This window comes from Lampris incognitus, chromosome 19 (assembly GCF_029633865.1).
Source record: "Lampris incognitus isolate fLamInc1 chromosome 19, fLamInc1.hap2, whole genome shotgun sequence".
Taxonomy (NCBI): Eukaryota; Metazoa; Chordata; class Actinopteri; order Lampriformes; family Lampridae; genus Lampris; species Lampris incognitus.
The window spans coordinates 7,545,795-7,562,879 of record NC_079229.1 but is presented as its reverse complement, the minus strand read 5'-3'; the positions used below and the strand labels follow the sequence as shown (position 1 = coordinate 7,562,879).

The 17,085-nt window shown below is 46.1% G+C and overlaps 1 protein-coding gene across 1 annotated transcript in view; it reads right to left on the bottom strand.

Annotated features, from left to right (window-relative positions):
• The window catches only part of vipr1b (vasoactive intestinal peptide receptor 1b), a 108,803-nt gene extending 95,541 nt beyond the window's left edge, over positions 1 to 13,262 (bottom strand). The window contains exons 1-2 of the mRNA XM_056299480.1: positions 13,209 to 13,262; positions 4,560 to 4,650 (exon numbers count right to left, since the gene is read on the bottom strand). Of these exons, the coding sequence (XP_056155455.1) occupies positions 4,560 to 4,650; positions 13,209 to 13,262 (145 nt within the window). The remainder of the gene's footprint in view (positions 1 to 4,559; positions 4,651 to 13,208) is intronic.
• Between the last annotated feature and the right edge of the window lie 3,823 nt (positions 13,263 to 17,085).

Here is a 17,085-nt window from a genome sequence, read left to right as displayed (position 1 = left end):
GGTCTCGGTGCGGGCAACACGATATGTAGGGGTGGTAGTGCCCACCCCCCACTCTTTTTTTTTTTTTTTTTGCGGTCCTTTACCTTGGATTAAGTGGTCTTCTCTTCTCTTTTGTGCGTTTGTTGGTGTGTTTATTTTTTACGTTTTGTCTTCTAAAAGAAAAAGTAAATAAAGATACTTGTTTAAAAAGAAAAAGTACAGCTACAACAGATAAAAAAGTAATTATTGCACATCAAGCCAAATCACAGCAAAAATGTAAAAAAAAATATATTAATGCTAAGAGGATTAAGGGGAATATTTTACCGATCTAATTATTTGTGTGTGAAGTTGAAACCACACACATTAGCTGCGGTGATGCTGAGACTCGATTTGAAAGGAAACGCTGTGTTCTTCACTTTTGCCTGATATGGCGTTAAGTCTAATGAGCTCACACTCACTCACACAAACACACACACACACACACACACACACACACACACACACACACACACACACACACACACACACACACACACACACACACACACACACACACACACACACTGCTGTGGTATGTGAGAGCAGACGCTCCTGTTGGTAAGCTGGCTGGTTAGCAATCAGCCTCAGATGTGCTTAATTGATCTGTGCTTTATATACCGCAGTGAAACTGTTGGGTCCTGGACTGACACGTGGCCGGGGGTGGGGGAGAGGGAGATGGAGAGAGCTTGACATTTAACCAAGTCTTTAACGGTCCAATTCTCCATGCACAGTAAAATAAGAGTAGTAGTAACACAGATATTGAACAACAAACCTCATACACAGAAACAACAAACGGCACACACCTTTCCCTTTTGCAGAAATTAAGAAGTAGGAATTGGTTTTTTCTACAGTGCACAGAACATCACCATGTCCCCAAACAGAAAAATAAAATGTTCTTCCGAGTTTGAAATCATTTTGAAATGCATGAACTCAATGTTCTGCCGAGCAGCCACTAGACCCCTGAACACGAGCGTAGCCTCTGCGGACCCTGTGCCTTTCACTCTGTTTCTTCTGCTAAGCCAAATGTTCATTTTTGCCTGACCTATCAGGACGTTAATCAAGGTGACACCAAGGTCGCCAAGGTGACAAGGAGAGAGAGAGAGAGAGAGAGAGAGAGAGAGAGAGAGGATTTGAATCTTAAAACACATCTTCATTAAACAAGAAACAACAGACTTTAACATGACGTCTTTTTTAAGTTTCAACAAAAAGTCACTCCTTCACATTAACCTGTCCAACAAAGATTTCCTTTTCCATCACAGAACCGAGTCACATATCGAGAGAGAGAGAGTGAGAGACAGACAGACAGACAGAGAGATAGACAGAGAGAGAGATAGACAAAGAGACAGAGACAGAGAGAGAGAGAGAGCGTACCGGCTCGTACGAAGCATGCATACAGAGATATTGTGTTAAATAAAGCCTGTGTTCTGCCTAAAACCGTGTCTTCCTTTCATCTGAACTGCTCCGTGACAACAGACCTGTCACGGGGTGTACTGGGGAAGAAATTCAGCCCTGGACTTGTCCACTGGGACCGGCCCGGGGGTGGGGCTTGGGTCGGTGAGGGTTCATTACATATGTACAGTATGTGATTACATATGTACAGTCTATGTGACAGTCAGTTACAGTTGGGGGGTGGGAGGGTGGGGCTAGGGGCGGGGTATTGTAATGTAATTACAGGTCATAGTCCACTAGATTTAGCACCCTAGTCCTTGCTGGTAATGATGTAGGCTTTTATTGTTGACAGGTGATTCTGAATGTATTCAAAGGCACATCTGCTCAGGCACATGTGCCCTGAGGCACATTTGCTCTCAGGGACTGGGAAGTGGACACCCTGAGGACAGCCTGGAGATGTTCATTGGTGAGTCTGAACCTATGCTTTGATTAATTAAAGTTCATACTTGAGAGCAGTTTCTCACACCGATAAGTGCTGCCGAAAAGAAACACAACCTCCCTGATCAGTATGGACAACTGCGGGGATGTTTTGGGGAGCTCTCTGAAAAACTGTCCAAGCACCTCCTGCTTTCCTTGTGCCCCTCTGAACTTTGCCTTGAGCTCAGTGTTGCACTGTAAGTCTATGAGCTCCATTTGAAATGTGCTTGGAGCACCGTCCACATCAAAGGAGAAGGGGTCTGCAAAGAACCGGAAAGTGGTGCTCTTGAGTCTTAAAATCAGAAAAGCGATGCTCAAACTCCTGCTGCAAATTGTCAATGGCAGTCACATCCTCATCAGCATTGACTCTGGCATCATCATCATCGTCATCAGTTCCATAACCTATGGAAGTTGTAGGAGCACAGCTGATGCCTCCACATTGGTTGAGTCATCATTGCGTTTCAGTAGGGGTAGTACCTTGTGGTCCCTATCTCCTCTCCAGGTATGGATGGCTGTTGGTTCACAGAGGAACTCATCTGCCCTTTGACAGGTTTTGATTTTAGTCCTTCTGGGTGCCCACACACCCTCCTCACAACAACCCAAGGGTTGAAATGGGGGTGCCGGTTTAGTCGCCGACGACCCGACGGTTCCAGTTTAACGTTGTACCGAGGACTCTGGCACCATCATCGTTAACTGACTGGCATGTTGGGAAGTGGACAAATCTTTTCTCTGTGAGCCGTGTTTTCGATCATCTTGAGTTTCACAGAGAAGGCTTTCACACAATCAAATGCTACTGTGACAAGTTGGTCTGACCCCTGCAGTTTTAAATTAAGAGCGTTAAGTGCTTGTGTGATATCGACTAAGCTAAATCCATGACCCATTTGGGATCATCAAGCTCGGGAACATGTAGCCTGCCTTCTTTCATGAATTCTCTGATCGCCTCCCTCAATTCAAAAACCTTTTCAGGACACTGCTCCTGCAGTACAACACATCTCCATATGTTGCATCTATTTCCTCCAGAAATGTAAAGAAGTGACAGTGTTGTAAACCTCTTGATCTGATGTAATTAATGCATTTCACCACAACAGTCATAACACTGTCAAATTTCAAGCATTTGCTGCAGAGTGCCTGCTGGTGCATGATGCAGTACAATGCAATTGCGGGATCTACATTTTCTTCCTCCAGCTTTCTTTGAATCAGTGCTACAAGCCCATTTTTTCTTCCCGTCATTGATGGGGCACCATCAGTGGTGATTCCAGTCAATTTATTCCAGAGTAGACTCAGCACCCTCAACTGCATTGCATAGCACCTGAAATATATCTTTAGCTGTAGTGTTTCCCTGCACTGGATATAAAGTTAGCAGTTCTTCTGTTAACTCAAAACGGTCAGTGATACCCCTTACAAATACAGCGAGCTGAGCATTGTCGTCTACATTTGTGCTTTCATCGAGTGCCAAAGAATTGTGCGTGAAATCATTTGCTTTAGTGCACAACTGTCTGTAAATGTCGCCTGATAACTCGCTGATCTGTTCTACCATTGCATTTGGGCTGAGACTGACGTTTCAGAATAAAGATGCCTTCTCTGGGCGACCGATATTCACTACCTGCAGCATGCAGTCTCTCAGAAATTGTCCCTGCGTAAATGGCTTGCCAGCCTTCGCTATTGCCTCTCCTTCAACAGCTGCATCACATTCTTTTTTGGCTTTGTGAAAAAAGCTCTGTTGACAGGACAGACTTCTTTTTCTGCTTTTCTTTCGCTCTCCTCGCCTTTGAAGCGATCATACTCCTCTGCATGTTTAGTAGTGTAATGTCCCTTCAGATTGAAATCCTTCAGGACGGCAACTTTTTCCTTGCAAATTAGACAGATCGCAGACGCATCAAATTCAGTGAAGAAGTAGTCACATGTCCATTTCTCTTGGAACTGTCAGTGCTCCTGGTCAGCTTTTCTTTTGGCTTTTGAAAGTGACATTCTTTCAAAACATCTGCAAGCAGTGACAATTTACATTAGCAAGCTCACGTGAGCTATTTCACAGCGGGCTAGCCTACTTGGTTTATGTACTCACGTTGCTTGGCTACAGTGCGTGTGTGTGTGTGTGTGTGTGTGTGTGTGTGAGAGAGTGAGAGTGAGAGTGAGAGTGAGAGTGAGAGAGAGAGAGAGAGAGAGCGTTGCAGCAAAACTGACATGAGGCTGTCATCTGCAGCTGGCCTCACAACTAATCTTAACTGAGTACTTAGAACTAGAAACACAGAAACGAAAAAAAAAAAGACAGTAGTACGCAAAATGGATACACAGTCCGGATCTCTTAATAAATCTAAAACATAGTGCAGGTCGCACAAAACTACCTCACGGGCCGGGAGTTTGAGACCCCTGGTCTAGAATGTTAACGCGCACTAACTAACTTGGTTGTGATTGGTCAGTAAGCCCAGTCCTGGAACAAACACACAGCATGCTCTCATGTGCGTCCCAAATAACAGGCACACAGGGCCTATGTGGATTTTTTGACAGTCCACCGGGTTTGTCCCAGTATGCCCGATGGCCACTACACCGCTGCCTGTCACACCTGCCTATGTATTTACTGTTTCCAATTTTCTCCAAATGGCCTCCCGCCCCCCCCCCAAAAAAAACAAACCCTTATCAGTCTGAGAGTCACAGTGAGCGGTGGCAGGGGACCTGACCTGAGGTGATGTTCCCGGAGGTGTCATTTTCACAGCGCTCTTTCTCCAATTCAATCTCATTCACCATGTCACACATCTGCACAGAAAACACCTGTTAAAAGAAGACAGAAAACAAATTTAGTCATTCGGAGGACATGCACTCATACACATATGACCTGCAGCTGGTCCGTGACCAGACAGGTTTAATTCCAGTAGTAAGCTGAATCTTCTCAGCTGAAACTGTACTATGGGACATGTTGATAACGTTTGCCTTTTTCAGTATGTTATTTGCAATACATTGACGCACACAGAAGTGTTCCTCATATCTAAATTCACCACAGATCTCCCTCCCTGCCCTGCGTATAGGCGGTATCCTGCAAACAAACTAGGAAGTGGAGTGTAGGCCAATGATTAATCTACTGTATTTGTTCATCTGTGTCAACACAGGCTGACAAATTCAAACTGACAGTAACTGGCCAAAAGCCGGCGGGTCAATGAAAACATGTAAGAAGACTGAGCAGCTTGAGAAGGTCAGTGGAGACAGAACAGCTAGGGAGGAAGAGAGAGAGAGAGAGACACACACACGTGTAATGAGAGTGCATGAGGCAGAGCGTATTCACCAAAGAGAAGGATTCATCCTGCATGGTACCAAAGACACACAGGTTTTAAGACACAACTGTGCGAGGAGCCGCACAGCGCAAAATGCATAGTAACTGAGGGTCACTTCCTGTGTTCTCCAATCAGATGTACCCGTCTTTGGTTTACTCTTCCTCATGCATTTCAACCACGCTATCAATGTCAAGCATGGGATGGTCTTCATCAGGAAATCAGGATCAGGAATCAGGAACATGCACTTTGTCATTTCAGGCGAAATATCGTTTCCCCCAGCCCACAGCAGTGCAACATAAAGACAAAAACACATATCCAAAAACTACAAGAACTTCAAGAACACACATACTAACTAACACATAGTATATCCAACAAAAAAAACTTTCCAAGGGAACGAACGCCAGCCAGGATGGCTGTCGGAACTGCCGGTCTGCATGGCTAGCAGTTAGCTTAGCCTGCCCCGCTTCCGCGTCACGTCAGACCGCCCTCGGTGCTTCCTCCTCGGGCACAGCTCCAGGCAAGGGTCGTGGTCCCTGGGCCGACCGGATGCAGCAGACCGGGCTCCCCCAGCCGAGCCAACGCCAGCTCCCCCAGCCAGTCACCCTCGACACACCTCCCCGCACTCCACACGACGACGCCAACAACGCCAAAGTCAACGCCAGTCGAGGCCGCCGCCAGACCGCCCTCGGCGTTATCGGAACTTCCGGTCTGCGTGGGCTAGCAGTTAGCTTAGCCTGCCTCGCTGCTGATCCAGCGTCAGTTCTCCCAGCCATCCAAACGAAGACAAAACTTAAACGCAGACGTGGACAAAGAACTGAATTCACGCCGCCATCTTCCCACGGCGGTACTGGGGGACGCCTGTCTTTGCCCGATCCATTACGGGAACCCGATTTGTTCAACGCATGCGCGAAAATGCGTCTACTTCCTGTCACCGCTATGGTTTCACAACACTGTTGAAAAGCGTCTCCTCCGCCTTGAAATCATAGATTCTTTTGCCTTATAAAAGAAAAACGTCAGACAGTTCCGTAAGGCCGCTGCAATCGTGACTTCGCGCCGCCATCTTGCCACACCGGACGCGGTGTAGGAATGAATCCGTTCCAATCATTGTGCAGCGGATTCGGGGGGCGACCACAGGAACCGCCGCAGCCGGGACGCGAACCCGTGTCTCCCGCAACGCGGGCGACATCGCTAACCGCTCGACTAAAGGGACCGACCCGTTAGCCTACTTATCCATGCACGTTACAATAGGAATGAATTCACGCATCCAGCTACGCCCCGGTGAGTCCAGAGTTGCCCCCATTTCACGATGTAAGCGCTTAAAAGTTTCACAAAGAAACTGCAGTGGAGATGAAAAACTAATAAAGGGCAAAGTATTCAATCTTGTTGACAAGCCCTCGGTCTTCTTTGCCGGTTCATTTTCTCACCGCTGAAATTAAATAAAGTGTGAATAACTCAATGCAAACATTCACGGGATTAGCATCAAAGAAAAAACTGTTTAAACTACACCGGCATGACATCTCATCTCTTTGTTTTTGTGGAGGCAACATTGGCAAGGGACCTGAAGTCTCAAGGACAGCCGTAATGCTGCACAAACAATGAAAAAGAGGAAACAGGGCGCTTGATCAGCAGGGAAAGCCGGACATGATAATGGAATGTGTGGGCAGAAAGGATTGAGTGCTCTTCAGTGCAAAGGGGCGTTTTTTAGTTTTAGACGGTTTATTGGTTCATGTATTATCCTGTATATTGTGATCAGTGCCAGAGTACATGGAGTAAGCCCAGTCAAAACAAAAGAGTTCTGGGAGTACCGATTATTAGGAAGAGTGTTTGATTTGATGGGCGGCTGAAATGCATGGGTTTGGGGTGACGGTGGTGTTGGGGGACTGCAAGAGCAGATGGAACAGCTCTGAACAGTTACTTGTGTCCCAGCTGAGATGGTGAATGTAAATATTAACTGAAAATGCACTTATGTTATCAACACATCCAACACAACTAAACCCAGTCATGGCAGCTGACAGACAGGAACACACACGCACGCGCACACTTGTACTTCTGTCTTTGTGATGAGCCCTCGTTGACTACATTCATTTCCTAGCCCTTAACTCTAACCTCCTACTGCAACCTCAACCCTAAACCCAAGTCCTAAGTCTAAAAAAGAACATTGAAGAAGTGGGGAGCAGGAAAAAAACGTCCTCACTTTGCAACAATGTCCCCATTCTGACGGTTAAAGACTCACACCGAGGAGGGGTGACAATACAAAGATACCTGCCAGTTTTATTAATGCAGATGTCATCACGAGGGTTGTGCGACCGCTTGTGAGTTTTTCTAAGCAGTTGTTTTTGTTCTGGGCCTTTGGCCCTGACTCTGTGCATGTACCAGACAACAATCTGGTGGGGGGAAACAGACGAGGGAAATGAAAAGAAAGACTGATATTCTGAAGGTGGCCACAAAAAGCAAAATGAAGTGTGATTTCTCATTCTACACTTGAACAGACAGCAGGCACTTCATCACGTATGCCTCCCAATCCATCAAGAGTTTTTATGTTATCCCCTTCGATTTACTGGTAAACACAGTGCATATCCACTGGACAAAGTTTTAAGGTGGAACAGCTCCTGATGAATACAGGAAATGTGTCTGACTTGTGCTGTGAAAACGTCGGGGACATCAGCCGTGCATTAAAAGATTTCGGGGTGACTCATGAGCTTCTTACAACAGAAAAAAAAGCTGCTTATGGTTTGAGCAACACTTCATCACAATACGTACGTGTCAGAGGACACGTTTTTGCGAGAGCGAAATACGTGTATATGCACACGTATTAGTTGCCACTGGGGCCGCAATCCCGTCTTCTGGCCACTGGGGGCGCAATCCTGTCTTCTAGGTCTAGGCAGAGCTGTATCGGTCGGGACCGGTCTGGAGTCTCGTCTGGGTGCGTGTTTGTAAGGGTCGTTATCGACCACCCTTAAAGTTGTCCCCCCCCCCATCTCTCATCGTCCTATCTTGTCTTGTTTGACACAAGTGTTTCACTTGACGGGTCCATCCACCAGCACACACTTTTTAAACACTGCTTGGATTCCCCTTCACACTGCTTGACCACAGCATCTCCTAAACCTGAGCAGATATACTGACAAAACACACGAGGGTGTGTTATTGTAAGGCAGCTGCGGAGTATCGCAGAGGGGACACAAACGCATCGGGAGCGCACTGACAGCCTTTTAAACGTTTTCCAGGGCAGAAAAAACTAAAAAAGCCAGTGAAAGTATGTTAACAAATGACGCGTCCCAGGTCACATTGTTGCCGATCTCACGGTGGGGCCAAACGTCTGAGGTGAGAGGGGGGGGGACGTTTCAGATTTCACACCGACGCTTGCAAGTTTTCGGTCCATTTTGCCTTACTGGCATCTTCAGAGGAGCCCTGCCGAGCGTGAAATGACTGAATTCCAAAGTGATAGCCAAACACCGCCATGATAAGCAAAGCGTCAGCTTTCTTCTTGCCAAGCTGTGTCCTTGGGTTTTTCTTAGTGTGCTGAGCCAAAGTCGCCTGGGAACCAGACGAACTTGCGAGCTCATGTTTTATTTGCTCTGGCGGATGCGTCTACCCCCCCCCCCATCTGATGTCCAGCCAACCTGGACCGGGTCGGACCAATCACGACCGTTTATCTATCATGGGGCGGGTTTGGTATGATGACGTAGAAGGAGCGCCGGGGAGGCATTTTCGTAAACAACCAAGATGGCTGCCGATGTGGAACGGTCTGTTGAATCGCGACAATATGGAACAAACTGGACGGTAGGTTTTCGCTAAAAGAAAACAAACAACTGCGCTTTAAGCGTCTGTTGATCAGAAAGATGTGTTTGCTGTACTTCCGACTGGATTTCGTAACTTTTAAGGCTACGTCACACGTGTCGTTCTGATTGGTTGTACGGCTATCCAATTGCGTCCAGCCGCATTTTGGCCCGCCCCCTGTTGATAACCCCCCCCCCCGGAAATCGAAAACGAGCGGAGAGGTGCCCGACTAATTCGCATCTCGCGATATCAGGCTAGGGCCAAAGTTATTTGGAACCAAAACAAAATGTAGTAATTCAAAAACCGAGATGTGCGTTACAATCAGTCAGCTTTCTTCTTGCCAAGCTGTGTCCTTGGGTTTTTCTTAGTGTGCTGAGCCAAAGTCGCCTGGGAACCAGACGAACTTGCGAGCTCATGTTTTATTTGCTCTGGCGGATGCGTCTACCCCCCCCCCCCTCTCCCTCTGATGTCCAGCCAACCTGGACCGGTTCGGACCAATCACGACCATTTATCTATCATGGGGCGGGTTTGGTATGATGACGTAGAAGGAGCGCCGGGGAGGCGTTTTCGTAAACAACCAAGATGGCTGCCGATGTGGAACGGTCTGTTGAATCGCGACAATATGGAACAAACTGGACGGTAGGTTTTCGCTAAAAGAAAACAAACAACTGCGCTTTAAGCGTCTGTTGATCAGAAAGACGTGTTTGCTGTACTTCCGACTGGATTTCGTAACTTTTAAGGCTACGTCACACGTGTCGTTCTGATTGGTTGTACGGCTATCCAATTGCGTCCAGCCGCATTTTGGCCCGCCCCCTGTTGATAACGCCCCCCGGAAATCGAAAACGAGCGGAGAGGTGCCCAACTAATTCGCATCTCGCGATATCAGACTAGGGCCAAAGTTATTTGGAACCAAAACAAAATGTAGTAATTCAAAAACACAGATGTGCGTTACAATCATGATCCATAGCTGTGTGCCCTGAGGATATCAAACCCATCATGCGAACGTTTTGAGCATTTCTAAGCAGACTTTGAATAGAATAATCAAGCCTGATGAACAGACCACACTCCTGGTGTAAGGAAGGCCGCAAAGTCACCGCTTTTCCCATCTTGAGCAACTTTTGGTTATCTGGTAGGTGGTTTCAGTGTTAGCTGCTAGCTTGTCAGGTCAATTAGCCTTCAGCAAAGGTAGGATGTCTCCTGAGAGAATTCTCCAGCTTGCTTGAGAGACACTGACTACTAAAAAGGGGCAGTAAGTAACATGCATGCAGAGTGCTTTGGCACTAAGAGTGCAAAACAAAAAAACAAAAAAAACAAAACCTTTAGGCATAACACTGGGACAGGTTGGTGAAAAACTTTATGTAACACTGGAATTAATATGCCAAGAAACTATATTCACATTTTTTATCCCTTGTCCTATATTTAACCAAAGTAAATATTTAACTCATACTCTTAATGCAAATTTCCTCTAAGGGTTAGGCTTATATGTCATTTTAATTCTGCTTTGAGACTGAACTGGTCCAAATAATGGTGCGTTAATGCATGGGAGTTAGTAGGGTGCAAATGGCCTTATTTAACCATCTAGACCAGAATCAGGGAACAAATTAGGCTAATCTTGACGATTAATACAACATTAACCTTTTTATCCTGCACACTTGATTGACGATCTCAGTGAACTTGTGAAGTTCGCTGATAGGGCTTGGTATTTTTAGCAGATAGTCTCTCGTCTCAACAGACGACAGATAACAGATAGTATCGCTCGTTTGAACACAGCATGGATGGAAACCCAGGAAAAAACTATTTGATCAGTGTTACTTCAGCTATATCTCATGCATGCAACACACAAGGTAAAACCCATCAAAATAAAGCAATCTATTTATCAAAGTTAAAAAGATCAACATATATTATTCATAAATTGTGAGTTGCCAGCTAGTGAGGCAACAAGGAGTTATAAGAAAAAGTAGAAGACGTCTAAAAAACATGAACAAGACCAGACTTATTCCTTAATACCATGTTTCTCTGGTTTCTATCCATCCTTCATAACCCAACGCAATTCAAAACAAGATGTGCCAGGTGAACTGGTTCTAACCAAGTCCTCAGCTGATTTTAGAGGTACCGTGGTTATTGTCCCGCTAGCTTCTTCACCTGATCAAACACGCTTTGCTAAACAGTTCTGAATGTTACGGATGTTCATCCTGGTCTCTGTTATTGGGTTAAAAAAAAAACAACTTAAAATCGGTTTAAAATAATTTCACATAGCAAATACAGATGAAAATGGCTTTGGAAGATTCATCTGGGCTTTCAGAGTATGGATCACAGTGACCAAGAGAGAAATATGGCCAAAATTAAAACAACAATTTAAAAGGCAAATGGTCCTGCAACAGCGCTGGGTGATAAATAATACACATTGATAATTTCTGTTTTCCTTATGTCTTTCTTTTAGGTGGAGCTCGGTTCCATTAGTGAGGATCCTCTGCTGTCTTTTACTAGCAGAAAGGACAGAGAAAAAGGCTGTATCCCACTGAAACACTTCAGCTCTCCGGAGAGCACGTCAGTGCACAGCACTGACAAACCCAGTACAGACGACGAGAGAGACGTAGAGACTCATGACTGGCGATTTTCAAGGGATACGGGGACATATTCTTTGTTTAACCTGAATTTGTCCAGCCAAGGGCTTTGCTGTAACCATATATGATGTTTTTCCCGTGCCGCCCTTCCTCATACCAGTAGAGTTACACATGGTGGTACCAGGAGCTGCCCACCAGCAGCATCAGTCTGCTGTCATGATGGCTGTTGCATAGCCCTGCAGGAGTGTGTGTGTGTGTGGGGGGGGGGGGGTGCTGTTCTGGGGTACTGTTGTGGCGCTGATGCTGGATGAAGGAGGGTTACTCATTCACGCCCCCCCCTCCTCCTCCTCGCCCCCCCCCACAGCTTTTCTCACCTTTGTAATCGGTTCACTTTTTGAGCGCTGTTTGTTCTGTATCTGAAACACGGTGAGACCACTCTCAGCCAAGTGTAAAATAAATAAATAAAAGTAAAAGTAAAAAATAAAAAGCCAAACCTCCGTATCGCAGAGGAAGGTCTCACATTTTCTCTCGATACAGCAGTTCAGGGCTACTCGTCTTAATGACAGCTGGGATTATTCAGGGCTGCTAAACTGCTCTATAGTGTGTACGGAAGTTGTGCAGAACTAAAACAAGCTTTCCTCACATGGCAACAAGGAAGGTGTTGTCTTTAAATTACAGCATGTTGCTTCAAAGCCGTGTTCGGTACAAAATAGCTGGCTTCAGATAAAAACCACACCGGTTCGTTGTTCTGAGGAACAGTTAGGCAGCATGCACACACGACCAAAGCTTTGTCAGAGGTGGGATACGAAATATACTGCAAATTCACTTTCACTTGTATGAAGCACAGAAAACAACAACAACAAGCTCTGAGTTGTAAATACATCTGATGTCTGAAAAGAAAAATATAATTTTCCATATTTCTTGGAAAAATAATTTGCCCAAATAAGCAGCTCACTTGGCCTGAATAGGGAAGAAAAATCTAAAAATGCTTGTTATAAAGCTGTCATCTTACTGTCAGTCTTGACAAGGATAAAAAGAAGTGCTGGAAAATACCTGTAACCTGCTTGCAACGTGTGATAGGTAGATAGAGAGAGAGAGAGAGACAGATAGAGAGAGAGAGATAGAGAGAGAGAGAGAGAGAGAGAGAGAGAGATAGATAGATAGATAGATAGATAGATAGATAGATAGATAGATAGATAGATATAGAGATAGATATAGAGACAGAGAGAGAGAGAGAGAGAGAGAGAGAGAGAGAGAGAGAGAGAGACAGACAGACAGACAGACAGACAGAGAGACAGATATAGAGAGAGAGGGAGAGAGAGACAGACAGATAGAGAGAGAGAGAGACAGACAGACAGACAGACAGACAGACAGACAGACAGACAGACAGACAGACAGACAGATAGATAGATAGAGAGAGAGAAAGAGATAGAAAGAGAGATAGATAGATAGATAGATAGAGATAGAAAGAGAGAGAGAGATAGATAGCGATAGATAGAGAGATAGCACGTCACACACATCTGCAGCACAACAGCTTTAACAAGGAAACAAGACTGACAGTCTGCACGGGATGAAATCCAACTCCTCTCTTCTTCATCCTTCTCTCCACCGACACGCTAAGTCATTATTCTACCGCTCTCCGAAACGAGACCAACAGTTCCTCACTCCGCTCCCCAACTTATCCCGACATTCTCCCCATTTCCCACTTAGCAGCACTTACTTCTGACAGGCGACCGCAGAGCATCAGTAGAAACAGCATGTTTGAAGCAGCCATCGCGTTTCGCTGTGGATTCGGGAGGGGGGAGGAGGGGGAGGATGGCGGGGGGTGGGGGGGGAGTTCAACGCCGAGACACCGACAAGTAACGCAGCCTCCGCTCCGCGCGCTCGCTCGAGTCTTAATGGGGTCACGCGGAGACTTATTGGCTGTTAATAACTCCGGAGGGTTTTGCCCTCAAGAGAAAGGGGCAACACTGACACTGAGCCCCGCATGCTTTCTGCAAGAGGGTCTCAGGAAATACCCCCCTCCCCCCAAACACACGCACGCACGCGCACGCACACGCACACATCCAACCTAAGCCAAACGTTGCCTTAATAGAGAAACTCGGAAAGCAATGGCACGTAAATGGGTGTAGTTCACTATTAGGTGAAGCATGTAGTAATTATGACCCCCCTATATGCTACTTTAAGTTGTTCACGTGAACATCAGGGCGGAGTGATACGTATGTAATTCCTTCGCACTACATTTTGTCCTCGTTATACTACAGTCTATGAGACTGCGCATTGATAACTGCTGGGATGTGGGCTACGTGACCTGGAGCTAAACTCCAGTTGCTCGTAACAACCCGTAAATATACTTGGTGTGTTTATGAGGTAATCGGTCACACCCTTCAGCCGATGTTTGGCAACTTCGTGATATCGCTTGTCCGCCGAGCAGGGGTGTAGCACAACATTCTGGGCCCTATACATAAGCAGTCTCTGTGGGCCCCTTTCCTCTTTTGTCGCATCACTTTTTTGAGTTCTGGCATACTGTGTATTATTTACAATCACAGTACATTCATCTATTTTAACCTAACTTAACCTAACCTTAACCTAACTTAACTAGCATCACTTCAAACTCTGATGCATCTTAGGGTGCTGATGCTGACACCCGTGACGTTTGCGCCAGAGTGAATGCCCACTGGCGGGATTTCTTGTTTGCAAAGTCATTGATCAGATCTTTTAAGTCCAATTGTTTTGCTAATCGGCTTTCAATTAAGAGTAACACAATTAAGAGAGGCTGCTCAGCCTCTCCTGGGACATCTCTGATCTGATCTTTGCTCGTGCTCGTATCAGCAGTCACTCGTGACAGGACTAGATGAGCTGCACTGAAGAGACGCTCGTGAGGGGAGGACTAAACCATTTTGCACCTTTTGTAAGGGGTGAGAGGGGCCTCAAAGAGGGGTGAGAGGGGCCTCAGAGAGTCTCCACTATTTTCGTTAAGTCCCTCGACCGATGTATTGAGCCAATTTTAACTGAAGTTATGACACCAATTAGTTAGAAATAAAATTTTGCAAACCAAAACAAACTTTTAATACCAGGCTTCCCGAGGACCCCCCCTCCCTTCTGGGCCATGGTAGCCCCCCCCCACTACGACGCCCCTGCCACTGAGCTTCAGCAAGCATAAATGGATCGGGAAGTTTTTCTCCAGTGCTTAGTGTAAGTTTTGACTCGTGATGCCTCCTGTCTTCCTTGCTTAGACCTTCAACATATTCTGAGATGTCCATTTTCGCACATTTCTAACTTTCCTCCGTTTAATTTGAAGTTTTATCTTTCATCTGTGACTTTCATAGGTACGCACGTCGTTTCTCGGCCATGTTTTGCCACACGTTCTGCGCGCGCATCTTGTTTACAACGCAGCTTTTACGTCACGCGGTAAGGGGTCTATAGTCTATATAGTGTCTTAATAGAGACACAGACGCGTTGTTATGAGGAACTTGGGCTTAGCTCCAGGTCACGTAGCCCACATCCCAGACAGTTAACAATGCGCAGTTAAAAAGACTGTATGAGAACAAAATATAGTGCAACGAAACTACAGACATATCACTCCTCCCTCACAGCATTGTTGTTCACATTAACAACTTAAAGCAACATATAGGAGGTCATAGTGAGCTATTTACGCGTCATTACTCTCCTGAGTTTCTCTGGAAGTCTACAAACTCTTTTGGGTAACGCCTCGCTGGCGTCAAAGTCACACTACTAGTAGGACTTAGAGCTGTGGCTGCAACTGTCTCAGAGCCACCATCATCATCTTCAATGAAGGCAGGCACTTGGCTTCCACACCCAGGTCCATATAGGCTCTGAGTTCATGTACTGGTCTGTCTATTGTCTCTGACATACTGATGATTGCCGCTTGTCTGTGAGTTTGTGTATGGTCTGGGTAGATTGTAAAACTGTATTGCCCTTCCGGGATAAATAAAGTTGGCTGAATCTGAGTTCATGGCCGTCTGTTCAGCTGCACCCAGCAGCTGATCAACATGCAAGACCAAGTCATGACCCACGTTGACAGTGTAGGTTAACGGACCCATCTGTGACAGTGCCCTACTGCCATTTCTGAGCATTTTTTCTGTAGTCTCTGGCCAGTATGTTCTGTCCAAGGTGGAAGGTGCGAAGTGGTCACACTTTGGCATGTAGGTTAGAGTCAGACTGTTTCCGCTGTATGCTGGTGTAGGTTGGGTTTCAGTAAGTCCAAACATGATCTCAGTGGACGTCCCAGGAAAAGCATTGCTGGTGTCTGTCCAGTTGTGGCATGCGTACTGTTCCAATATCCCAGCAGCAAGTTTGCAATCTTGTACTGTAGTGACCCACTGTATTGTCTTTGTCCATCGCCTTGATGGATTGCTTGAAGGTCTGGATAAAGTGTTCCGCTCACCCATTGGAAGCCGGGTGATATGGCACAATGGTGGTGTGTTGTATACCATTCTTCCTGACAAAGCATCGAAATTCTTCAGAAGTGAAAGGTGTCCAATTATCACTCACAATCTGATGTGGCTCTTAAGAGGTCAACAGTTATTGAGGAGGTTGCTATCTTTGTACAGAAAACCTCAGGCCATTTTGAGCGTGCATCAATCACAACCAGGTACATGTGGTTGAAGAAAGGTCCTGCATAATCAATGTGCACCCACTGCCAAGGCTTGGTAGGCCACTCCCACACATGTGCAGGCGCTGTTGACGGAGATTTTTTTGGGTCTGTTTACACCCATTGCATGTCTTTGCCAAAGCTTCCAGCTGTTCATCAATTCCCAGCCACCATACAAAACTTCGGGCGAGACTCTTCATTTTCACAATGCCCAAGTGCCCTTCATGGAATACAGTCAGGCCCTTGGAACGCAGCTTTGGAGGTATGACAACCCTTGCTCCCCACAAAACACATCCCTTATTCACTGTTAGCTGTTCGCGTCGACTGGAATAAGCTGGCAGAGATGGGGCACCCTTGTTTGACCAGCCCTTCAGTGTCATGTCATACACCCCGGACAAGGTAGGGTCATGACCTGACTCACGCGTGATTTCTCCACTTGTGACTGGTAATGGATCCACTTGGAACATGTTCACCGGTTCTTTGGTATTCTCTGGTGGTGGAGATTCCAGTGGACGCCGGGAAAGTCTGTTGGGGAGTTCCTTTATACTCAATGCTGTAGGTGTGGGCACCCAAAAACAACACCCGCCGCTGAAAGTCGTGCAGCAGCTATTGCTGGAACCCCCTTTGCTGGATTAAAGACAGACACCAGAGGCTGATAATTGGTGAGTAGTGTAAAGTGCTTTAAGTACAAGTACTGATTAAACTTCCTCACACCCCGGACCAGACTCAGGGCTTCCCTGTCAATTTGAGCATAGTTACATTTGGCTTCATTTAAGGACCTGGATGCAAATGTTATCAGGCGCTCTGTTCCATCAGCAAACCTGTGTGATAACACCTTATGGAGAAGCATCACAAGCAAGTTTAAATGGCAGCTTGGGGTGGTAGTGAGTTAGCACATTATCTGATGTGACTAACCATTTCGCCTCTTTGAAAGCACTCTCACATTCTTTGGACCAGCACCATTTATTCCAACTTTGAAGCA